The sequence below is a fragment of the Dreissena polymorpha genome, chromosome 14, assembly GCF_020536995.1.
Source record: "Dreissena polymorpha isolate Duluth1 chromosome 14, UMN_Dpol_1.0, whole genome shotgun sequence".
In the NCBI taxonomy this organism is placed as follows: Eukaryota; Metazoa; Mollusca; class Bivalvia; order Myida; family Dreissenidae; genus Dreissena; species Dreissena polymorpha.
Genome location: NC_068368.1, coordinates 53,248,403 through 53,275,872, shown reverse-complemented (window position 1 = coordinate 53,275,872; position 27,470 = coordinate 53,248,403). Strand labels below are relative to the sequence as shown.

Sequence of the window (27,470 nt, the reverse complement as noted above, 5' to 3'; positions counted from 1 at the left end):
CATGTACATGATTTTGCAGTATTTATGCAGTATGTATCTCCCTTGTTTAACCTGGTTCAGTAATCTATTTTTAGTTCTGCTCTGGAATCTGGGAAGATATTGATCATTGATAAATGCACTGTTCTGAGGGAAAATTGACTACTCTGCCATTGATCTCTTCTGAACTGTATAAAATAAGCTGTTTTGGCTGATTTAAACACCTCTTGATGCTTTCTTGAACAGTTAACAGCTCTTGAAAAAGGTTGGAATTTTGAAATAATTAAACTCTAAATTATTTTGGCATTATTTTCTAAATTATTCTTATTATTTAGATTATTTTTATTTGGCATTTTCTAAACTAGAAAGACTCTACTCTATTTCAATAACTTTAGTAAATTTTTCTTATTTTTACATTTCATTCACTGAAGTGTCCTAATCTCCATAAGTATTGTTCTTTAGATTAAATTAGACCTATTTTGTAAACTTGATTTTTGAAGCACTTTCTAGACTAACAGTAACTTATATTTATATCAGTTTTTTTGACAGATTTTGAATTTCTTTTTACATTCATTAAGGTATTTGCTGTATGTTGTTCATTTTTGTAACGATACTTAGATTCTTTAGACTTGGCTTGTACCTGTTCTTAGGTAATTTTCTGTCATTGTTCTTCATTTTCCGAGTTGATTGGAATAAAAATTAGTTATTTTTGTTAATGCTGCCTTGGTTTTCACTTATATAAATAAATTCTTTGAGTGTATTTAGGCGTCCCTGACTGAACGCCTTTAGTTAATTGAATCACAACCAGTCAGTATAGGCATCCTGACCGAAAATAAGAGTTTGTCAAATAAATATTTCCGCATTACATAAGGGCTTACAAAGTTACATAACTTGTAACCGTCCTGTGACTGGTTCATTTGCGTAAGCGAAGGAGACCGCACTACAACACCTGGATAGGACAGTTGAGTTCGATAATGGTTTGGATCGGTAAAAAAACATGGCCGCCAGGGGGGGGGTCTTTTTCCTTATATATATATATATATATAGTAAAAAAGCTTGTGAACACTCTAGAAGTCACTTGTTTTGCCTAATCATCATGAAATTTTGTCAAAACATAAGTTATGTGGATGTCTCGGAAGAGTTTGAAAATGGTCGTGATCAGTGAAAAAACATGGCCGCCAGGGAGTGGGGCAGTTTTTTTTATATGTATATAGTGACAACATGTGAACAGTCTAGAAGACACATTTTTTTCCCAATCTTCATGAAATTTGGACATATCATGGAAGAGTTAAAAAATGGTTCAGGTCTTTTAAAAAAACATGGCCGCCAAGGGGACATTTGTTGTTCATTCTTCATGATACTTGGTTAGAACATTTGTTCCATTGATATCTTGGGCTGCAAAGAACAGGTAATTTCTTTTTATCTCAGGTGAGCAACTTTGGGCCTTTTAGGCCCTCTTGTTTAAAAAATATAAACAAGCACTGTCAATGGGGAAACTGCAAATTCCTAAAAAAATATTTCTTTTTAATAGGTTTTATAAAAAAAACATTAACATAGCTAAGAAAGTATACACATTTTGTTTAAAAGTTGACTTAAGTGTCGATTATTAATATTCTAATCAAGGGAGGTAATTAATATATTAAAAGTTTATATTTAGGTCCTGATTTTTATGTTTTGAATATACGTTTTTTATACAATTAATTGGAAAAACCTTAAATAAAGTTTATCAGATAAAAATAATAATAATTTTATCAAATATATTTGTTTCTTATATGAATATAATTTTTGTAACTTGCAACTTTGCCCCATGTGAAAAATATTTCCTGCTATGTGTGTGACATTTTAATACAAAAGTTTACAGTGATATGCTTCTTTAATTTGCAAAATATTAAGAATAGGGTTGGTTTATAAGTTGATTTTTCTAAAAATAATCAAAATATGTATGTTTAGATCATGAAAATACTTTAACACAGGTGGCCGATTTTTTACGTACAGGCCGGAATAACGTACACGACCAGTAGTTGAATTTAATATTGTTTGAATAGTCTACTTTCACATAGCGCTTATGAGACTCAACTATGTTTTATCATATATTCTGCATGAAGTTATTTCTGTATACAGGCCAGAACATGCACAATAAAAGTACTTAATAAATGGCATGAAAACATTTCTGAAAGGGACAAATATAGTTTGCATAGTGATGTAAGAAAATGTTTAGTCATTGTTCTGTGTCTATTCTCACCAGTAAATTGTCTTGCTAATTGTAAGTATGTGTATTCCCTTCTTTGGCTTGTTTGTATTCATGTATTTCCTGCTCTAGCCTGCTTTAAACTCAATATTCAGGTATTCTATGCCCTTTCTTATCTTATATTCAGGTAATTCATGCGCTGTATTGTATTGTATTCAGGTGTGTCTTATTTTGTATTCTAGTTATACCCCCCATTACCATTGGTAATGGGGGCTATATAGGAGTCACTTTGTCGGTCTGTCGGTAGGTCGGTCTACACTTGCTTGCCTTATATTCATGTGCATTGATTCTTACTCTTGCTTTCATTGAACTCAGGTATCCTGTACTTATCCTTCCCCTGTATTCAAGTAGTCCCTACACTTTCTTGCCTTATATTCATGTTCATTGATTTCTTACTCTTGCTTTCATTGAACTCTGGTATCCCGTACTTACCCTTCCCCTGTATTCTTGTATTCAGGTATGCCCTCCTGGTAGTGGACAGTGCCACTGCTCTCTATAGGACAGACTTCTCTGGGAGAGGTATCCCATACCTACCCTTCCCTTGTATTCAGGTATGCCCTCCTGGTAGTGGACAGTGCCACTGCTCTCTATAGGACAGACTACTCTGGGAGAGGTATCCCATACCTACCCTTCCCTTGTATTCAGGTATGCCCTCCTGGTAGTGGACAGTGCCACCTCTCTCTATAGGACAGACTACTCTGGTAGAGGTATCCCATACCTACCCTTCCCTTGTATTCAGGTATGCCCTCCTGGTAGTGGACAGTGCCACTGCTCTCTATAGGACAGACTACTCTGGTAGAGGTATCCCATACCTACCCTTCCCTTGTATTCAGGTATGCCCTCCTGGTAGTGGACAGTGCCACCTCTCTCTATAGGACAGACTACTCTGGTAGAGGTATCACATACCTACCCTTCCCTTGTATTCAGGTATGCCCTCCTGGTAGTGGACAGTGCCACTGCTCTCTATAGGACAGACTACTCTGGTAGAGGTATCCCATACCTACCCTTCCCTTGTATTCAGGTATGCCCTCCTGGTAGTGGACAGTGCCACTGCTCTCTATAGGACAGACTACTCTGGGAGAGGTATCCCATTCCTACCCTTCCCTTATATTCAGGTATGCCCTCCTGGTAGTGGACAGTGCCACTGCTCTCTATAGGACAGACTACTCTGGGAGAGGTATCCCATACCTACCCTTCCCTTGTATTCAGGTATGCCCTCCTGGTAGTGGACAGTGCCACTGCTCTCTATAGGACAGACTACTCTGGGAGAGGTATCCCATGCCTACCCTTCCCTTGTATTCAGGTACGCCCTCCTGGTAGTGGACAGTGCCACAGCTCTCTATAGGACAGACTACTCTGGGAGAGGTATCCCATACCTACCCTTCCCTTGTATTCAGGTACGCCCTCCTGGTAGTGGACAGTGCCACAGCTCTCTATAGGACAGACTACTCTGGGAGAGGTATCCCATACCTACCCTTCCCTTGTATTCAGGTATGCCCTCCTGGTAGTGGACAGTGCCACAGCTCTCTATAGGACAGACTACTCGGGAGAGGTATCCCGTACTTACCCTTCCCCTGTATTCTTGTATTCAGGTATGCCCTCCTAGTAGTGGACAGTGCCACAGCTCTCTATAGGACAGACTACTCTGTGAGAGGTATCCCGTACTTACCCTTCCCCTGTATTCTTGTATTCAGGTACGCCCTCCTGGTAGTGGACAGTGCCACAGCTCTGTATAGGACAGACTACTCTGTGATAGGTATCCTGTACTTACCCGTCCCTTGTTTTCTTGTATTCAGGTACGCCCTCCTGGTAGTGGACAGTGCCACAGCTCTCTATAGGACAGACTACTCTGGTAGAGGGGAGCTCGCTGCTAGACAGATGCACCTGGCACGCTTCTTGAGAATGCTTCTCCGACTAGCAGACGAGGTATTTGTGTATATTGTGTATATATATGTTGTAATATGCTCGCATAAGAAGTGTTCACTTTGTAGAGTTTTTGTTTCCCTGCAATTTTTATGTCCCCCACTATAGTAGTGGGGGACATATTGTTTTTGCCCTGTCTGTTGGTCTGTTGGTTGGTTGGTTGGTCTGTTGGTTGGTTTGCGCCAACTTTAACATTTTGCAATAACTTTTGCTATATTGAAGATAGCAACTTCATATTTGGCATGCATGTGTATCTCATGAAGCTGCACATTTTGAGTGGTGAAAGGTCAAGGTCAGAGGTCAAATATATGTGGCCAAAATTGCTCATTTTATGAATACTTTTGCAATATTGAAGATAGCAACTTGATATTTTGCATGCATGTGTATCTCATGGAGCTGCACATTTTGAGTGGTGAAAGGTCAAGGTCATCCTTCAAGGTCAGAGGTCAAATATATGTGGTCCAAATCGCTTATTTTATGAATTCTTTTGCAATATTGAAGATAGCAACTTGATATTTGGCATGCATGTGTATCTCATGGAGCTGCACATTTTGAGTGGTGAAAGGTCAAGGTCATCCTTCAAGGTTAGAGGTCAAATATATGTGGCCCAAATCGCTTATTTTATGAATACTTTTGCAATATTGAAGATAGCAACTTGATATTTGGCATGCATGTGTATCTCATCGATCTGCACATTTTGAGTGGTGAAAGGTCAAGGTCATCCTTCAAGGTCAAATATATGGGTCAAAATTGCTCATGTATTGTCACTTCTGCAATATTGAAGCTAGCAATTTTATATTTGAAATGCGTGTGTATCTCAAGGAGCTGCACATTTTGAGTGGTGAAGGGTCAAGGTCAAGGTCATCCTTCAAGGTCAAACGTCATATAGGGGGACATTGTGTTTCACAAACACATCTTGTTAGAGATACCTTTAACATACAACCATGCATTTTATTATCATGGTTATGTTGGAGGAAAGATAGACGCCGGTCTATTTTGAAGTAAAAGGTCAAGGATACATGGGGTTGTCATAGTAAATTTGTTTGTGCAAGAACTTTTGAGATGGCCTTGGCCCAATATCAAAATATGTGAAGTGGTTACTTTTGAGAAAGGGTTTAAGCCTGTTGAATTTTAGGTCACCTTGTTAAAGGTCATGGTAACTGGGTCTTGCAAGAAGAAATTTGGTATGGCAATATTGTTTTAAGAACCTTTGATCTACCATAATCCAAATGGATTAGTGGTTACATGGGAGGAATGAAAGGTCGCCAGGTCAAAGTTCAAGGCCACGAGTTTCTATGAAGAATTGGGTTTCTTCATGATATCTAGAGAATGAATTGACCTTGGATCGTCTTAATTTGCATGCTGGTTCCTTGGGAGGTAAGAATTAGGCATATTGATTACGGGGACAAATGTCAATATCACAGGGACTTGTTAAAAGGAATTTGTTACCACAAAATATCTTGAGTATGCTTGACCTAGGATCTTGCATATTGGTGCACGGGTGACTTGGGTAGAAAGTATGACCCTTATTTATTAAGGTTATCTGGTAAAAGGTCAAGGTCACAAGGGTTTGTGTCATGAAATTGGTTTAAGCACAATACCTAGAGAATGCTTAGGGTCATGTCAACAGTTATGCTGATGAGTTTTGAAGAAAAGATAATTTTATGAATTTGCTTGGTAAAAATTTTCGGGCATACATGTTGAATAAACATCTTTTGTAATTGGTCTTTTTATTTCTGCCCCCTCCTTCCCCCCCTTACAATATGGAGGCTAATATATTAGATTTATGGTCCTTGAATTATCCAATATTGGCCTGTTTAGCTGTTTCCATTTGCTAAGTCAGTCCCTTGAGAACTTTGATCACAAGTACATAATTATGTAAGCATATTATAACAAACACAGTGTACCCAACCCTTGTGTTAATTTCAGTTTGGTGTTGCCGTGGTGATCACAAACCAGGTGGTGGCACAAGTGGATGGTGCGGCCATGTTTTCTGCAGACCCCAAGAAGCCCATTGGTGGAAACATTATCGCACATGCATCTACGACAAGGTACATTTTAAATCGTAATAGTTGCATATTAAATGTTCATGATACCTCTGTAAGCATACTTAAAGACAGGGGGTATATTGGAGTCACTTTGTCAGTTTTTATGCTCCCCCAAAATTTATTTTGGGGGGAGCATATAGTCGCCACTTCGTCTGTCCGTGTGTGCGTCTGTCTGTCCGTGCACAATTTTTGTCCGGGATATTTCTCAGCAACTAATGACCGGAATTCAATGAAACTTTATGGGTAGCTTCACTACCAAGAGGAGATGTGCATATTATCAGCGGGTTCTGGTCGGATGATTTTTCACAGAGTTAAGGCCCTTTGAAATTTTCTATAAAAAAAATCTTGTCCCCCCCAACTACTGTGCCCTCAAGACGTTTCCTTTTATCTGAATATATAGTGCAATATTGTGACCAAAAAAACTTTGGGGAGCATCACCCGTCTCCGACAGTTTCTTGTTTGACGGGCCATTCGCTTATATCATCACTTTGAGGTCAAGATTAGGTCTAGTTTGCCATACTCTTTTTATGCCTAATGATGTACGCATTCTTTATTTGACATTAAATGAAGCTGAAAAAGCGGTGCTTATTTATTTTTTAGCATGATTATTTTTTCTTTCTACATATAGTGTGTGGGAACATCATGACACATGTTATCAGTAAAATGATTCATTGTTCTGATTCTTTCTTCAAAAATATATATGAAAAATAACTTAACTTCCGCATTTAAAATTTGTGTGGTGGGGTATATTGATATAACCCTGTTTGATGTCTGTTGGTTGGTCTGTCACCCTGCACGTGTGTAACATGCAGTCTGTTGAGGTTAAATACTGTTTGCTGCTCATCTGTATAATAGGGTTGTAAATGTTAGCCTTTAAAACTTAAATCCCTTCCCCACTTAGAAGCAAAGTGAAAATGGCTATGTGCAAACAGCATAAAACCAGAACAGCCTGCAAGTCACTTGCAGCCTGTTCAGGTTTTATGCTGTTTGCTGCTCATAATTTTCTTAGGCTTGGAGATGAAGCCTTAAAAACTTGAATCTAGTAAGAAAAGTTTTTTAATTAAATATAACTTTCTGAGGGGCTACAAATGCGTGAAAATATGTATCTAAGTGGTAAAGGGTTCATTTAACTTTTTACGGGACTACAAATGCATCAAAGTGTGAATTTAGTAAAAAGTGTGAATCTAGTTACAAAAGTGTAAATCTAGTGACAAAAGGCTCAACACTTTACCTGATCTTAAGATTCAACCTAACAAAAAAAACTTGTTTTGTAGACTGAGCCTTCGAAAGGGGCGTGGAGAAACAAGAATCTGCAAGATCTACGACTCTCCGTGTCTGCCAGAGGCTGAGGCCATGTTCGCGATCAACGCAGACGGAATTGGGGACGCCAAAGACTGAAACGATGACATCCCTGTCTCTTGCAGAGCCTTGCTTATCATGCCATAAGCTAGAAAGTGTTGATAAGGTCGACGGGTGGATGTAGACCAACCTAGATTTTGTTCTGAGGAGCATGTTGGTTGATCAATGGTTAGAACAAGAATGAGTTTAGAATGTTCTAAGACATTGGTTCCTCAAGATCTGTTTGCAAATTGTTTTTTGTACGAACTTCAACGAATTTGATGTGAGTATACTAGAGTCGTTTTCTGAGAAAACTGGGCATAATGCATGTGCGTAAAGTGTCGTCCCAGATGCTGTCCGCACAAGCTAATCAGGGACGACACTTTCCGCCTAAATTGGATTTTTGCTAAGAAGAGACTTCATTTAAGCGAAAATTGTCATAAAAGCGGAAAGTGTCGTCCCTGATAAGCCTGTGCGGACTGCACAGGCTAATCTAGGACGACACTTTACGCACATGCATTATGCCCAGTTTTCTCAGAACGCGACTCACTGGATCTACCAAGGACATCTGTTTGTCTGTATATGTTTACTTGTCTGACAAAGAACTCTAACAACATACAACACTTAAATTGCGTCAATTTTGTCATTATTTATTTTTATTATTTTCCTATATAAAAAATGTCTTGTATTATTACCCTTTTAAATTATCAATTTCTGTAATAAATTATTACAACGTACTTCATATTTCGATATTGGGCATCAGTGGATATTCGTGACTACTGTGAGTTTGTTTCTTGTCTTAGCAGATTTTGATCAAACTTTACAGGAATTATTCTTGTGTAGTCCCACTGTCAAAGTTGTTCAAATTGCTCTAGTCCATTGCAGATTTAGGTTACTAGAGATAAAAATAGATTTTAAAAATGAAATCTTCAAAAATCTCCTCTAAAGCAACAAGGGTCAGTGATTTCATGTTTGACTTGTAAGATTGTCTAGTGGTCCTCCTCTAAGTTTATTCAAATAATGACCCTAAAGTCAAATTTTGATCAGCTGTATGGTGTTTTGTTGTTTTTATTGATAGTAAAACTTACATTTGTTCTTATATTAAATCTGTGTTGTACATAGTGAAAAACTTGATGAAAACTGCAGTTGTTACACAAACATCACATAATCTGCACACAGCAGTTTAGTTTCTGCATGTCTCAGGTCCCCTCTTGTTTTGTTGTCACTCTTGATCTTTTATTTTCTGCTATTGACTTGCCTTCGTTTTATCTTCATGACTTTGCTTGAATATATGTAAAATTTAACCAGTCTCCAGGAAAACCTGGCTGATAGCATGTGCGTAAAGTGTTGACCAAGATTACACCTTTGCAGTCCTCTGGCTATTGAGGGACACCACTTTCCGCGTACACTGGTGCAGTCCTCTGGCTATTGAGGGACACCACTTTCCGCGTACACTGGATTTGTATTTAGAATGGACTTCCTTTATGTTGAAAACTCCATACATGTTGAAAGTGTCACTTGATTAGCCTCTGGGGACTGTGCAGGCTAAACTGACAAGATGCTTTGCATTACATGAATTAACCCTTTCCCATTCAGAAGCAAAGTGAAAATGGCTATGTGCAAACAGCATTAAACCAGAATAGCCTGCGAGTAACTCGCAGTCTGTTAAGGTTTTATGCTGTTTGCTGCGCATCAGTATCTAACGGTTGGAAATGAAGCCCTATGTGCAAACAGCATTAAACCAGAACAGCCTGCGAGTAACTCGCAGTCTGTTAAGGTTTTATGCTGTTTGCTGCTCATCAGTATCCAAGGGTTGGAAATAAAGCCTTTAAAACTTGAATCTGGTAAGAAAGGCCTTTTATTAAATTTAACTTTCTTAGCGACCACAAATGCATCAGAATAAATATCTTAATGGTAAAGGGTTAAATAAATTTCTAAGTGGTAATGGGTTAAATACGTATGTAAGTGGTAAAGGGTTAAATACGTATCTAAGTGGTAAAGGGTTAAATACGTATCTAAGGGTAAAGGGTTAAATACGTATGTAAGTGGTAAAGGGTTAAATACGTATCTAAGTGGTAAAGGGTTAAATACGTATCTAAGTGATAAAGGGTTAGATTCGTATCTAAGTGGTAAAGGGTTTAATACGTATCTAAGTGATAAAGGGTTAAATACGTATCAAAGTGTATAAGGGTTAAATACGTATCTAAGTGGTAAAGGGTTAAGCCAGGTTTACCCCGAGACCAGCCAATATATGTTTTCTCAACAAGATTATGTGAATGATGTTTATGTGTTGTTCACCTCTGTAAAATATTATGCATATGTCCTTCAAAATATCATAAAACATCAGTTTACAGTGTCATACTGCTGTAAACATATTGTCATCATGTTTTCTAAAATGTTTATTAATTTTGTGTTTAGTTTTTATACGCCCGTCTATGACGGGACGTATTATGGTATACCCCGCGTCCGTCTGTCCGTCCGTCTGTCCGTCCGTCTGTCCGTCCGTCGTCCGTCCGTCTGTCCGTCCGTCCGTCCGTCCGTCTGTTAATGTCGTACGCTACGTCAAATATCCTTTGACAGATTTTCTTCAAATTTTAACACAATCTTAATATTGATAAACCCTGATCCCCTTTCGTTTTTGACGGAATTCTGAATTGTCGTTCCAGAGTTATGGGACTTTGTTCGTCAAAATTTCGTGATTTCATTGAATGTCCTACTGTAGCTCAAATATCCTTCGATGGATTTTTTTCAAATTTCAACACAATCTTAATATTGATAAACCCTGATCCCCTTTCGTTTTTGACGGAATTCTGAATTGTCGTTCCAGAGTTATGGGACTTTGTTCGTCAAAATTTCGTGATTTCATTGAATGTCCTACCGTAGCTCAAATATCCTTCGATGGATTTTTTTCAAATTTTAACACAATCTTAATATTCATAAACCCTGATCCCCTTTCATTTTTGACGGAATTCTGAATTGTCGTTCCAGAGTTATGCGACTTTGTTCGTCAAAATTTCGTGATTTCATTAAATAAACTGAAGTAAAAAAATGATTCAAAGGGTTATTTATTACCTTACTACTTCATTGGCGAACGACGGGCGTATCATGCGCTCATGGCGCAGCAGTTTATTAGTTTATCTTTGTTGACCTATATTACTACTTTACATTTTCTATACTGTAAAGTTTGTATGTATGAACTATGCTTATGTTTGAAATTTGAAATAAATTGTGTACACAATGTATATCTAAGTACAATGGCGGTGTTTAAATATGTAGATATTGAGTAATTATCCCGCGCCATAGGTGGAGGGATATTGTTTTGGCGTTGTCTGTCCGTCCGTCTTTCCGTCCGTCTGGCACTCTTGTGTCCGGAGCCATATCTTGGAATTGTTTTGGTGGATTTCATTGAAACTTGGTATGAGTATATATATGGATAAGAGGATGATGCACGCCAAATGGAATTGTACATCTGTTAATAACGGAGTTATGGCCCTTTTTATCTTGATAAAATGCTTTTTTGAGTGTCAAATATAACACTTTTGTGTCCAGAAGCATATTGGCGGGGGATATCAATTCAACGAATTTGCTGGTTTTCTTTATACTCAAGATCCTATGGTCCTTTTTTCACATATACTGTAATAACATGACTTTGTTTACTGTTGAATAAACCACAGTAGAAGCACAGTATTAACTAGCTTGAATCATAATTAATTCAGATGCAACACATAGCTTGCAGCTGTAAGCTAATAAAATAGCTTTCAACTGCGTAATTTAACAATTGATTTCAATGGTAAACAGGAAAAACTATACCAAAGTTTAAACTTAATAACTCTTTATGAATGTCTAATTTTGAAGTCAAATGTTGCTCTGGGACTCTTAAACAGTTAACTAATATTTGTATTGCAGCTGGAGCAGATGATTCACTGAGGATGCAAAGGAATCATTTATTAAGTTTTTATGCCCCCGGTAGGGTGGAATATAGCAGTTTAACTCTCCGTAAGTCAGTCTGTCCGTCCATCCAAAAACTTCAACATTGCCCATAACTTTTGCAATATTGAAGATAGCAACATGATATTTGGCATGCATGTGTATCTCATGGAGCTGCACACTTTGAGTGGTGAAAGATAAAGGTCATCATTCAAGGTCAAAGGTCAAATATATGGAATCTGTCCGAAAACATTGGTCATAGCTTTTGCAACATTGAAGATAGCAACTTGATAAGGTCAAAGGTCAAATATATGGCTTCAAAGCAGCGCATATTGGGGCATTGTGTTTCTGACAAATACATCTCTTGTTAAAGTATACATGTAATTGAGTTTCATTTTATGTTTTATTATGTTTGTCATACAAGATATCAATTTTTGTCCTACATTACAAGTATAAGTTGAATTTGACTGTTTTTAAATGCGCACACATAATGCTTATGGATTATTTTATTGATTTCATTTGTGTCATTCGTCATGCAGTAATTGTTATATCTTGCCCATTCTTCTGTTATCTGAATATGAATATTTAATACACTTGAAACTAATTCTGTTGAAAATTAAATATTTTCATTTTTTAGCAGTTTAATCAATGTTGAATATCTATAGGGAGGATATACAGTGGTTTTAAATATTAGTAAGTTATTTCACTGATACCTACTGTTTTGTAAATTAAGGGTGTTTCAAACATATTGTTCAGTATGTTTATTATCTAATTTGCGCCTTGTACTAAATGCAAATGTAATTATCATGTGTTTTGCATGAACAATTTGAGTTACTTCCCATTAATCAGCAATACTTCGACAGTTCGCGAGTTTTCTCCCTTTCATCAATGGTTAATCAACAATACTTTGACAGTTCACGAGTTTTCTCCCTTTCATCAATGGTTAATCACAGCAAAACTTCGACTGTTCCTCAGTTGACTCCCTTTTATCGAAGCTGTTGTTGATTTTTTGCGGATCGAAGGAAACTGTGGCGCATATCGGGGCAATGTTATCAACAAATGACCTGGTCTTGAACTGTCCAATCTGCTCGATTCGAACACAACATGCCAATAGAAGATTCTTTTTTCAGGGGAAATTCGTTTGTACATACCGAAATATTAAGAATAAATGACATTATTCGACTTGTCATTTGAAAGAGCGGGTTCTAACACAATATTAATTCATCTAAGTCGCTGCTACCTTGTTCGTTTGATACTATTTAACAGATTTGGAACAATGGATAAGTTTTAGTTACGAAGGTGATCGTTTCGAGTATTTGATACTTTGACATAAAAAATATTTCTGAGTTTTTAGCAATTATTTTAAAATGTTTAAAACTGATTCGTTCTATTTGTTTTGTTTATTATTTGAATTGACTTGGGGTTTAATTATCCGGCTATACAACTGCTAACGAAATGCACGAATCTTGTTCAGTGACAAAGTTAAGAGCCTCTCAAATTCCATCCTGTTACATTGTTTTTTTATGGTCAACCCCCAAATCGTTATAAAACACGTACGGGGGATGTCGTTAAGGGGGCGAGTCGTTACATTACCAAATCCTAAGAATATGTGACTCAAATTTTGAATAGGAAAATCAAGTTATGAGGCGAGTCGTTACATTACCAAATCCTTAGAATATGTGGCTCAAATTTTTAATAGGAAAATCAATACGAGTTTGATAATGGCTGTCCACAGCATTCCATTAGAACATTGTGGTAGAGCCCGTAAACATTTTATAATCCGATATTCAACATACCTGTACAGGCTGTAGAGTGGTCTGCGGGGTCGTTAGTATGGACCAAGTCCTTTTTTAGCCCTCCGTCATGCGGACTTCTTATATTACAGTTTTGTGTGTGTCCCACGTGTACATGGTATAATATGGTGACTGATTAAGTGTGTATTTAGTATAGTTTACTGTTAATGTGTTAAAACAGCACCCTTTTCATTTAGTACTCAAACATTTTTCCTTTCAAGTGTTTATTCAAGCGTTCTTTGAAACTATACGGGGTTTCCGCATCGACAATATTGACTGGTCCTCTTCTTTATACGCCGTAACTTAACGTTTATCTTTCAGCCAACTTGTAACAGGCTGACATCCAACCTACAAAGATTTTCTTATCCATCAAATGCCGATTGTATACGCCAGAAAAAGCAACCTTTTGCACTCCGGTTCCAAAATGCGGTTTGCACTCTATTCGTTGGGTCATAGTGACCCAGTGCAATCGATTTTTGTTTACAAAAATAATGATGTGAAATACGGAGATGTACTTTATAACGGTTAATGCTTTAAATAATCATCGATATTTTTAAGATTATTTTAAAAACGTTAAGATATATATTATGTTGAAATATGTGTTGCATAACCAAGTTACGGAAAATTAACGTACGTTGCGCACCACATTAATGAAACAGACTTTAGTTGAATTATTAACCGCCGTATAACACCGATAACTGAAAATGTCATATGCTTACGCAATGCAAATAGTCCTAACAAAACGGTCGATTGTTAAGTCTGAACAGACGCAGGTCATGCCACGGTCGCGGTTTATCTGTCGGTCAAATGAGGTTATAAGTAGATATAAACGTCACGGGTTAGTCTACAATGACCAGTAGACACTGACCGTTTCATGAACCTTCCTATAGACTATTTCTATAAATGAAAAGCGAATACGACCACCGTGACCTTAGCCGAACAAAAACATATGTTCTTGTTTTTCGATATATCGCAATTTATATCACTGCTTACATACTTACATACTTTTATCTCGTGTCTGTTTATGATCTGTTCGTTACGATTAACAATATCACCGTATTTTCTCAGTGTTTTCTAACCCGGAGCGATCTGGAGTTCGCTTAGGTCAGTTTGACCTATCGAAGCCTATATATCTACACTAGTGAACGTGATATACTAGTAACCTTGTTGTTTAAGAATTACGGACGGTGGATCACAGCTCATAATAATGTGTTGTTGTTTTTTTCAAAAGATAAAACACAATATAGTGCGAAGTGTATTTAACAACACTGTCTTTGTCTTGGGACTGCTTACGATGTTTACTAAAGTATAGATTCGAGAGAGGAAATACGAACGATAAGAGAAATGATCTGGACTGTCAAATGTGTATTTATTGCGCAATAAAGTCGGATACTATATCACAAGGTAAGTCGAGACATTAATGGAAACTTATTTTTATTAATTTATATTATCGTTTATTAGTGGTGATTATGTTAATAAGTGTTACATTTTTGCAAATTACGCATCAAACGCGTATTTATTGTTATCAAAATCACGCGATTGTTTCCTTAGTAATTAACAGACGACATATATTTACAAAAGTGCATGTACTTACATTGTTTTGTGGAATTGTTAACACATATTACGATATTCTGTTCTGTTGTGATATTTATTAATATTTAAATAAGATTTAGAACACACCATTGTTTGTTCCTAACTAAAAGATAGCATGTAAATTATTATTGTCTGTAACAGATGAAATAAATAATACCGGTTTTGTAAATTGAAATTAATTCGTTCCAAGTCGGAACAATAGGAAGTACATGTACGCTATAAATAGACGTTTTCCAATGCAAATAATGTTCACATACCATGTCCTTGAAGGGCGCACAGATCGGGTCGAAGTGACCCAACATTGTAAACATTTTTATAAACACTGGCTCCATATTTACAGAAGCATTTTGAGCGAATGCACATGTGTGTGCAATGCATTACTTATCAGCAGATGCCGTTTAAATGGCAATATATCAATTAATGACGCAAGAGGGATGGACAGGAAAAACTCTTTTAAACAACACAAATATTGAGAGCTTACTTAAAAGGATGTGTTTGTCAGGCTTGATGTATGTGGGTAATCGGAAATACGATGAAAATAAAATCGGTGACATTTTCGTCTTCGTGATCGACCAGTCAACAGTAGAAAAATTTGAAATTGTATATTATATAAAATTCTCATAAGATAACATTGGGCGCTCACGCAACGTCTATGGAAAATGTAGATAGATAGTGGATATGCACATTTATAGAAGTATGTGCGATTGTGTAGGCAGATGTGCAAATTCGTCTAAAATATGAATAAAATCAAACAAATTAGAAAACTTGGACGTCGTGCATATTGTTTTCAAATGAATCTGCTTACAAACTAAGAAAAATTCCATATATAAACATTTGTAACATGTACATGTTGTTTCGAAATACATGTATTATGGGAAATGCTGTCGATATGACCCTGTAAAATTATTAAGTTACCCACGCTGGAAATGCTCCCTTAAGTTCGCTTTGTAAACACATTGTTGATATGTCTCTTTAAGTTCGCTTAGTAACCAGATTGTTGATATGTCCCTTTAAGTTCGCTTAGTAACCACATTGTTGAAATGTCCCTTTAAGTTCGCTTAGTAACCACATTGTTGATATGTCCCTTTAAAAAGTTCGGTTAGTAACCAGATTGCCGATATGTCTCTTTAAAGAGGCCTTTTCACAGATTTTGGCATGTATTGAAGTTTGTCATTAAATGCTTTATATTGATAAATGTAAACAGTGGATCTAAAAAGCTCCAGTAAAAAAAGACCAAGAATAAAATTAAAGACAGAAAAAAGGTAACCCTCAACGGGCTCGAACCACTGACCCCTGGAATACAAATCTATCGCTTAGATCACTCGGCCATCCGTGCTCACACAATGAGTGCTGTATTTTATACTTTACATACGCAATATTTGTAGTATCACAAAATAAATATACAACAATAGAACTCTCCAAATTATTCAATCGTTTTGCGTTGCAACGCTCTATAATTTTCAGGTTTTTAAATCGCCCAAACATGCATTTAAAGGATATTTTTAAAATGGTAAATGTTCATTATAACTGGTTCCTCACAAATATCATAACTAAAGCCACAATTTGCGCATCTGAAACATTTTCTTAAATTTTGTCAATTTACCCAAACGTGAAAAGGCCCCCTTAAGCTCGCTTAGTCACTACATTTTCAGATGTCCCTTTAAGCTCGAGAAGTTACCATATTTTGTTAATTTGCGCGTGCCTAATACACCTCATGGCAAAATCAATTTAATTGTCATTACACCTGAGGCTGAAATAATAAATATTAAAATGTTGCTATATCACGATGTTATTTAACGACTATTTATTGCAATCGGATTATGAATGTAAATCTGAGCTAATAAAAACGGATTTTGCTTCTTTCATTCTTTCTGAAACAATTATAGGTTGGTGCTATGTTGTCCTTGGATTCCTCAGATAAAAACGTTTTAATATAGAACAATAACGGTAGCATAAAAGTAATCATCGTACTGCGATTGGGGGGGGGGGGGGGTATTGTGAGTTCAGTGAATTTGTTCCAATTTATTTAAATGTCAAATGGTACCTTTTTGCACCAATCGGGCGATATTTAACTTGCTATTTTATAAGCATTAAATAAACCCCACTAGTTATATATTGTTTTTTTATAGTTAACGATTCCAACGATAACGTTTGATTTGTACAAGGCGATCGATAGAGACTATCGAAGTTTATTTGGTGATACATTTAGGATAGTGGCATATGCGTGTCGCGAAGTATTTTTAAACGCTGAAGATGAAGTTTAGATATTTGAATCTGTTACAAGCCATTTTTCACCACTAAAAGTCGACTTGTTCATCATAGGGATGTTCGCTAACAGACTACGTTCATGAAAAAAAAACGAATACATTATTTAGGCCGACTTACCTACCCCATTTAATGTGTTAGCGAAAACAAACAACTGAATTATTTTGCTTCATAAATCTACATATCATAGCGTTTATATTTATTATACTCACCTCGTGTACGACGCACGCCTATGTAATGCACCTTTATAACCATAAAAGTTGCGACAGGTTTAATTGACATTTATGACCAATACAAGTATGTTCCTTGTATATTAAAGAACACGTGAAAATATGAGCCTCGTTCCGGCAAATCAACTAAACCCTTCAGTAAAATATACCATAACATCTCTTGGATACATAAATCGGTCTTTCCTATATATCGGTCTTCACAATATGAACGTAATTATGGAGTTACTTTGATTAGAAGCAGCGTTTTCCTTATAGGGGTCATTTCTTTGGTCAGCTGAATGTTCATACAATAGCCGTCAATCAATCGGAGTTTAACAGATCTTTTCAGGACGGCAATTTCCCCCATAGACGAAAAATTCTATTAACCCTTTCAGTGCGGGAACCGAATTTTAAAGGCCTTTGCAAACAGTTTGGATCCAGATGAGACGCCACAAAACGTGGCGTCTCATCAGGATCCAAACTGTTTTCTATTCTGATAGTATTCTTTGAAAAAAATAGAAGAAAATGCTAATTTTAGAAATTCTGCAGACGACATTTTAGCAGACGACAAATTTCCCAGCATGCAAAGGGTTAAAGGAGGAAAGTGTCTGTCCTGATTAGCCTGTGCGGATTGCATAGGCTAATCTGGAACAACACTTCTCACATGCATCAAGCCTCGTTTCGCCAGAGCGCATCTCATATATAGTTGGTATGTTTTGCCTCGCTTAGGTTATGTTGCTCTACATTTGTCATTTGATAAAGCACACGACGGCAATAAAAACGTCGGAAGCATAAATGTGTCCTGTAAATAGTGCTCGTCGGCTTGGGTGGAGGACTGTCGTCCTTGTATTGGCCTGCAAAGTACCAGCAAAATGTCGAAATAGCTGGATCTGATCGTCCATTTTATGCTACTTTTCGAAGGAATGTTATCTTTTTTTTGCAAAAATCTGTCATTCGTCCATGGCATTCATCCTTCATAATACGAAAAGATTACCATTTGTCAACTCCACCATGTTCCGTGTCTCAAAAACTAACATAATTAAGGATATAAATTAAAAAAATATATAAGGAAGTTATAATTCACGCGAGGCTTTTGTTTGTCTCTGTTATCGAAGTGCGATCCGTTAACCAAGTATCCGCATTACCAGCGTGTATCTGTCAATATGCATGTATTATTATTTACCTAGTGGTGTCATCATATCCTGGTCTTAGCAATCCAAATAGTTTATGATGTTCGGATGTTCTTTTTTGGTTTAAAGGAAGAGCTTGTGGTCTTTTGTAGAACAGTTTCAATATATTGTTTTATTAATACAGATTTAATACATAAGTTGTTCTTATGTTAACATAACATGTTTTAAATAATTATTTTTTTAATGATTATTACGTATACGCACTTGCTAATAATAATTGCAAACACAGTTTAGTAGAAAGCTGTATTTTTTTTCAGCCAATTTTATATTTAATTGTATCTTTAGCAAAGAAATTTCATTCTGAATTGATGAACGCAAATGGAAAAAATATCATGTACCTCAGATTCAAAGTTCGGAAAGAGCCTGCTGTTACATTTATTGAATTGTTATCAGTATATATATTGACAAATCACTGAGACATTTTTTTTTCTCTGAGCTTAAAACAATTATCTTCTACGAAATTGCGTACAGAGAATTATTTTGGCCGTGCTCTGTGAAAAGGGGGTTTAATGCATATGCTTTAAGTGTCGTCCCAGATTAGCATGTGCAGTCCGCAGAGGCTAATCAGGGACAACACTTTCCTCGGTTATGATAATTTTCGTTTCAAGAAAGTCACTTCTTAGCAAAAATCAAGTTTAGGCGGAAAATGTCGTCCCTGATTAGCCGGTGCAGACTACACGGGCTCATCTGGGACGACACATTATGCACTTGCAGTAAACCACCTTTTCACAGAGCACTGCTTAACCCTTTTAGTGCTGGAACCGAATTTTGAAGGCCTTTGCAAACAGTTTGGATCCGGATGAGACGCCACGTTCTGAGACGCCACAGAACGTGGCGTCTCATCAGGATCCAAACTGTTTGCTATATTGATAATATTCTTTGAAAAAAATCGAAGAAAATGCTTATTTTAGAAATTAAGCAGACGACATTTTAGCAGACGACAAATTTCCCAGCATGCAAAGGGTTAAATATTTGTTGTCTGAAATATAATCATGACCTGAGCTGACCTAGGCTGACCACAGCTTATCTCTCCCTGCTGAGCATGTGCCCAGCTAATGTTTATGTATGTGCCAATTATATGAAGTTTACCAGGACAACACATCTCGGCGTATTCGCTGTAAAATGAATGTCTAGTCTTGACCACCGGTTATTCATATGACCGGGTCAACGTCACTGTTGAAATCAGACGATGACTTAGAGGTGCAATGTATAGTTCATGCGTGGGTTTGTATAAGTATTTATTTATTAATACTGACGTTGCTGCAACATTTAGCATCCCATAAGCTTGCAATTGTGTGGTCAAGATGTTGACCGCTGTGCGAGATACAGGATATATCCCGTTCCAGAGACAATCTGCACTTAAAGTGCCCGGTGTGCCGCGCCTAGTACAATACATATCGGTTAACCGAAAAACTGTAAATTTGGGATGAGCGGGGGATCGAACCTACGACCGCTGAGTTCTGGCAGTGTGTGTGTACGTCTCAATGGTTATTTCGCACCCCGATGTACAGTGCACAGTTTACTTTTATTGATTTACTACCGTTAAGTGACAGAAGGGTTGAAAATTGCTATTGTGTCCATGTGTGAACAATTTATTAAAATCAGGTACTCGGTATTTTGTTTCATTTGTTAATTGTTCTTTGATGTGGTCAGATTTGATTATAATGACATTGGCGGGGAGGGGAGGATGTGGTGGTAGGGGCGGGGGGGATGTGGTGGTAGGGGCGGGGGGGGGGGGGGTAAACCTAATCCGCGCAGAAAGTGTATATACTGATTTACAATTAATGTCATTCAACACGAGCACAGCTCTTACCCATCGTCCTATTTTCCCATGTACGACATTAGCAAACATTATATTTTAACGCATTATTTGTTTATAGGGGATGAATAGACTTATTAATCGCTGTCGTTTTTTGTTTTTTTAAATACACATTGTTGTAGTATAGTATACACTAGCATGTTCTCGGATCGGGTGACCAATTAATGTGATTTGCGGAATAGAGTGACGGTTTGAAGACCCTACACGTTAGCCACTCAAGTATCAGTCATAAAGACGCATGGCCAGTGTAATGAATATTCATAGACATAGGCTTTTACCAAATGTTTAAACAATGTTTAATTATTAGGCTAACGTTACGGTGACCTTAATGACTCTCTTACATTAAATATTTATAGACATAACTGTGAAAGAACTGGGGGGGGGGGGGTATTACATATTTTTTGTAGTCCACTGTGAAGAAAAGACGTTTCCAATTACGCATTAAACAATCTGTCGAACAACACGCACTTAAAATAAAAAGATGCAAAGAAGTCACAAAGGAAGGGATGTTTACGCACGCGATATCTTAAATGATTTCCGCTCAAAAGCAATAATTAAATAAAGTGCATCTAGGTATTTGAAGAGAAGAGATTCGAATAAAACCAGCTGATTGTATCTGACAGCGCACTCAACATTTTCTTAGAGCAAAGCTCCCCGCTTTGTTCCGTGCAATGTGGGCACCTTTGATCCATCTCTCGTGGCCTTGAAGCGCGGCACGCATTGTTGCGATAAAGCGTCTCGGAGTGTCAGCGGGTTAAACTGGACAATAAAATACAAAACATGGAAGAATCGAGGGCGGGCTTAAATTGATATCGAATTTCCACCGAAGGCCATGACACCGTCGATGACCCTATCCCCGTGTGACCCCGAAGGAAGGTCACAGGGTCAACTGAGGCGAAGTGTCTGTTTAATTTGAGGATCGTGTTTTCAGGGTTATTTCGGGTGACGCGCGACAAGTCCAAAATTTGGTCGGTTATATCGAATCGGTGGATGTAAACGGACAAAGATAATTCGATCCTGATTGCAGTAGATTTCGTTGTTAATCTTGCATTCAACCCGATTCAATTTTATAGTGAATAATTCATTAATATGATGGGTGACCCACCGTATTAAAAATAATTAAATTACCTATTTATCACGCGCAAACGGAGGTTTTATTCACCCTGTATATAGATAATTAATACATGCATATGTATTTAAGAAATATCATGTTTGAACATACAAGTAAAAGAGACCCAGGTTCTGTGACGTTAAGTACATCTTTGGCCTTTCATTGGTCTAAAGAATATGATGTTCAATAAGAATATAACGCTAAAAGCATTTGCATCACAAATATATGACAAAAATTAATGTGCTATTTGGCATTAAATTGAGCGGTTTCGTAAAGCTTTTTTCACGAGGTATCATTTATGCCCTCACTTAGCGGTGTGTGGTTGCCACTTCATCCCATTCATGTTTGTTCTGAGAATGTGTGTGTTTCATAGTTTATTCAACTTAATTGAAATGATTTTCTGCGTTTGTTCGACTGTGTAAATGGATAGACCTTCCCCTGTGACCTTTCCGGGGATATTTTGATTCAGTATAGGTCAAATTTAGCGTGACTGCTCGGGTATTCGCTAAGGATATGATTTTGATTCAAATAGACCAGTGAACTGTTATCAAATGGCCTTCAAAGACAATATATGCCTGGTTGCATCCCCCCCCCCCCCGAAAAGAAGTAGGGACAATGAAAAAAAAAATGCTGACAATGGCTATACTGCTTCTTTCCGTTACTTGCGCGCTGCGCCGCCTTTAAGGCGTCACGTGACTTCACCGTCTGCCAGAATGAATACCCGGATAGTTTCCTGGGACACTTCAATGGTTTTCATCTCAGTCCATCCCTCGATGTCCCGGTCTTCATTTCTCCGCTGGGTGCGCCCCATGCGTCCTCTGCTGCTACCACCTCTGCTTCTTTCGCCCCTCTCTCGACCCGCCTTCCGACTATGGACTCCGAAGTGTGAGTGCGTATTATTTTCTTTAAATTTGTATGAGGAAATCCAATTAACCCTTTCAGTGCGGGAACCGAATTTTAAAGGCCTTTGCAAACAGTTTGGATCCAGATGAGACGCCACAGAACGTGGCGTCTCATCAGGATCCAAACTGTTTGCTATTCTGATAGTATTCTTTGAAAAAAATCGAAGAAAATGCTAATTTTATAAATTCAGCAGACGACATTTAAGCAGACGACAAATTTCCCAGCATGCAAAGGGTTAAGGTAATTTCGGTTCTCGCTGGATTAGCCCCCCCCCCCCCTTCCCACATCTGACGTCCATGGCAATAATAGACAACGCCAGTAGGAAGTTAAAATCTCCAAGAAGTTCTGCGGGAGACTCTCGTCTCGGTCGCGCACGCTCCAGCACGCTGACCGGGTGCATGTACTTAGGTGGTGCTCCGTATATCAGCGTGTATTAAACCCGGTGCTGTTATTGCTCTTCAATGTATTTGATTAGTGGATAATAATCCTATTTTGACAGGAAATTGGCCTGGCGTTGACCCCGGCGTCAATGGCCTAACATTACCGGACATTGTGATCCGCGTTATCAGGCCAAGGGGTTCTAAATCGTTCCTGTTGACCGCTGCGCGCTTGACCATTGAATAAATGAACAGTGGTGTATAGAAATTTTCAATTAATACGGGCGACCCATCACCGTGTGGGTTACTTTAAGTCTGTACCAGTAGATAAAATGTTGTGTCTTACGTGATATACGTATGCAACTGGCTACATGTATTTTGTTCTCGAAGGGATTTGATTTCTTATCTCGTGTGAAGCAAAATTTTTATTTATGTTATTTACATTCAATGCAATCAATCATGATCAGTTAGTATAGCCGTGTGCTTAATACGAGATAGATCTGCGCAAACATGTACAGCTCACCATCTGTCTTTGTTTAAAAAAACTATATTAATTGGTTGAAACCTATTTATTTTAGCTCGATTGCATCGAAAGTCTCAGGCTTATTGAAAAGCTCTCGAGTCCGTTTCCTGGGACTTTAACCAGTACCTGGGGTCTACAGGGAGATCTAAAGAACGCTCCCACAGTGGGGATCGAACCCGTGACCTTCCGGTCACACCGACCATATGAATTACAATTGTACTCCTAACTTTATTAACTCAGAGTTCAAAGTAATGGTGGTACCATGTTTTAATGTCCCCCAGTCTATAGGGGGGACATTATTGTTTTTGCCCTGTCTGTTGGTTTGCGTCAAACTTTAACATTGTCCACAACTTTTATTGAAGATAGCAACTTGATATTTGGCATGTATATGTATCTTAAGGAGCTGCAAATTTTGAGTGGTGAAAGGTCAAGGTCATCCTTCAAGATCAAAGGCCAAATATATGGGGGGCATAGTGTTTCACAAACACGTCTTGTTTTTAATTGAAAGCAATATATTATTTCAAAATAGTATTTGAAGTTTTGTACAAAAACTACATAAAACTATTATACTAGCATGCTATGTATATAAAAGTTCATTATTACGCCAGTATTAACCCATTTATGCCTAGCGTCCTGTCCTGAAAAAAGGACATTGCAAACAGCGTAGACCCAGATGAGACGCCGCATAATGCGGCGTCTCATCTGGGTCTGCGCTGTTTGCTTAAAGGACTTTCTGTAAGAAATATTCTAAATATAGAAAAAAATATACCAGACATCCCTAATTTCAGAAATAAATTGATCCAATTTAGAAGGATGGGAGAGTCCACTGGGCATAAATGGGTTTACCGATAACTGCCCTTCTTGAATCCGATGTATGGGAAGAATTTCCGTAAAAATGATGTCAATGCCTATCACTACACAAGTTACTAGTTTATGGCCGTACCGCGCCGGGGATCGAACTCGGGTTGCTCGATTGTGTAGTCAAGCGCTCTATCCATAAACAAAACGTGATTTATGAAACTATTTAATAATCCTAATTAAAATATATTTTTGTATTTTAGTTAACATTAACAGATTGAGAAAATAATATGTTGATATTGAAATAGTGAATACATTATTTAATAGTTTTTTTGTCTATTCTAATTTTTGTTATCAATTTAATGTTCTTCAAAAAAGACTGTACGATTTAAAGCCATTTTATGCAACAACAAAACTTTGTGAATGAGTTGCTTTCACATTAGGCCACGTATCAGATAAAAATTATTATGCGGTATATGAAAAATTCGCAGCGGCATTGAAGTGTGTACTAAAGTACGTACGTACTGTAACGTTGCTTGCAAAGAAGTGTGCAAATCTATTATGGGAGCATGTAATTAAAGTAACTCGCAACTGATGGTTAAACGTTCCTGCCCCGTTGCATAAATAGCATGCAAGTTCGCTCGTTTGACTACCATAGCCATTAATCGAAGTAAAATAGATCGACACGATTGTTTAAGTATTATAATTATAAGCACTTTTCAAATCGCAGTATCGAATCACTTTTAGTTCAGATGATGTTGTCTCTAGAGCCACATATAAAACAAGCACTTAATTCACGTTTAACGTTTTCATTCATTAGACTAAGAATTGATAAGCTTAATCATTGAAAAAATGTATCTGCTGAAACATTAGTCACACGCATGTTGTAAAAAAATTTAAGTATGTACATTGTGTGTAATAACAATCGCAAAAAAAAATGAATAATTATATAACGCCCGATATTATAGACTTGTATATTATAATTATTGCAATCATAATCGTTTCTATGCAGCTCATGTAGATATGATTACAACCAAGGTTGAGAGTGCAATGTGTATTGTATTTGTATTATGATAGATACATGTACCATTTTAATAAAACGTTTCTTGTTTAACATGCACTATAGCTTATTTGCTCTGAATAATATTTTGACATAATAATGATCCATTGAACATCATTATATCCAGACGTTAACGGTGCATTCTGTCGCAACATACACTCTATTACCAATGAACATTAAATTTACTGCCTCCGGCTCAATCCAACCGCACAAAGCCCATTCGTACAAAACAGTTGTACAAAAGCTAGGACAATGACCTGACATGCCTCGGCTGTTTCCAATGCAAACCAGATTCCCTTCGCGGTGCCTCCTATTACTATTGAGCTTGCTAAAATGGGTTTATCTAAGGTCAGAGCCGACTGCCTTGTGAGAAGCCCGTTTGGGTCATTTTGGGACAACGATCGCGACGGTTCAGTTCGCGCATTGTAGGGTTATGGGAAGCGGCCAAGGCATTCTATATACAAGAAATGTTAAAAACAGCTTTTGTAAAACAAAAAATAACGAACAAAATACATTATAGAACGTAGGTCAGGTATAAACAACAATCTTCCACAACTGAAAACTAAACGCCTGTGTAAATTGGCGTCGAACTACGATAGCGTCAATGCACCGTTTCCTGATAATGCTATTGATTTGCGCTTGTTGTTGTTTTTGTTGTTTATATTTTGTTGACGCTGTTCGTTTTGTAACGTTTGCGAGTTGCACTGAAAACATGCGTGTCCATTACATCCCGTATGCGCTGAGCGAGCGGCGCGAGGTAAAATTCATGCACTATAAGGCAGAAACCGTTATGCACTATTTGATTTTATTGCAAATGACAGTCTAAATTTGCACGTTTTAATGTCACTGACATCTAAACACATGTACCACAACGCACCACATTAAACAGTCTTGAGCGATTATTTTTTCAAATTTACCGATAAATTCAGGCAGGTGCAAATCGACTCCGACCTTCAAGGTCAGAGGTGGGGCAAACAAAGATATTAAGATCTAGCCCTGCGCGCGGTGCATTTCCCCCTTTGTTCTTTTGATTTAACCCATGACCCGTTGACCCGAATACGCCTGACAGTTGTGACAAAAATACAGTCCAGCGGCAGTGTTCGGTGCTTTTATGACATCTTGTTAAGTGTATGTATTTGCTTAATGTCGACCAAGTTCAAATTTTGACAACCATTGCACCGCGGTGATTACCTTTTTAATTAAAACGCGCTAATTAATACATAAGTATAACTGTCAATTTAGACGTGATCGTCCGGCGAAAACCCTTACCTGGTGACTGGACAGGCCAGCGATTTGTACATACCGCAAGCACTTGATTTATTACAGATCTATGTTGACCGCATGCCGCTGTCCTAGAATGACCCGCCGATTTATTGTGCGTCCCAAGGTTCGCGAGAGCTGGTAGTGTCAGAGCAGGTCAATTGCTTCGTGGCCTCCGTTTGACCCTCGCCTCATAGACTATTCAAACAATCCTTCGCCGTGTATCGCAGTTAATGTATTGTAGGAAATGTGTGCACTTCGTGGTTACTTTATATAACAACTTTTGAAGTTATCATAAATATATTTAGCAAATATTTTGGCATTTTTGTGAAGCTAATGGTTTTGGAATTTATACGAAATTGAGCGCTGACGAAAAGGGATTATATAAAAGTGAAATATTGTACATGGTAAGAAAATATATTGTGTGCATACTAACAAATATAGGAGTAGTAGTGCTGTGTAATCCAGTATTTCACAATTATGTATGTCATTAGGTTTGTTACGCGATTTTTGCTATACACGAACATTCTTGTTTTTTATATCGTGATAGCTTACAGATTCTAAAATGACAATTCTGACGAAATGACTGATGTTAAATTGTCGATTAACACTTCACAATGTTCTGAATTTCATATCACGATTGAATATAAAATATTTACAGGCTATTGATTCTTATCTGTAACACGACGATTATGTTGGTTGTTGTTGTTGTTGTTGCTGCTGCTGCTGTTGTTTTATGTTCTTTTTGGCGAACGTTCTGTGGGTTAAATAACTTGCACTAGAACTAAAAAGCTGTGTTTACCGTAATTTACTTCTCAGCTTCGAACTGTTTTTCTAATGGGAGACGATCAGTGTAAGTGTTAATTGAAATAATTAACACAATCGGATAATTTAAACTTAACTTCCTTTACTGATAATAATTTATAAATAACAAACATGTAAATAACACCTTCGGCAGTGCATGCGTATTTTTAGTTAATCAAAGTGTCGTTTAAACAGTGAACAACATTTTATGTTTGAGTATACGATGCAGTATTACGTAACAGTTTTATTGCCTTTTTCAGTTCATATAGGGTCAACCAAAAACGTTTTTGTTTCTTCTAACATCT

General features: G+C 37.4%; 2 protein-coding genes across 2 annotated transcripts in view; both read left to right on the top strand.

The window, feature by feature from the left end:
* The window catches only part of LOC127857615 (DNA repair protein RAD51 homolog 1), a 67,667-nt gene extending 56,450 nt beyond the window's left edge, over positions 1-11,217 (top strand). Inside the window, exons 8-10 of the mRNA XM_052394097.1 lie at positions 4,021-4,150; positions 6,077-6,198; positions 7,470-11,217. Coding sequence (XP_052250057.1) covers positions 4,021-4,150; positions 6,077-6,198; positions 7,470-7,593 — 376 coding nt within the window. The 3' untranslated portion in view covers positions 7,594-11,217. The remainder of the gene's footprint in view (positions 1-4,020; positions 4,151-6,076; positions 6,199-7,469) is intronic.
* Positions 11,218-11,363: 146 nt separating this feature from the next.
* Positions 11,364-27,470, top strand: part of LOC127857614 (estrogen receptor gamma-like) — a 37,659-nt gene continuing 21,552 nt past the window's right edge. Inside the window, exon 1 of the mRNA XM_052394095.1 lies at positions 11,364-14,657. Within this exon, the coding sequence (XP_052250055.1) occupies positions 14,615-14,657 (43 nt within the window). The 5' untranslated portion in view covers positions 11,364-14,614. The remainder of the gene's footprint in view (positions 14,658-27,470) is intronic.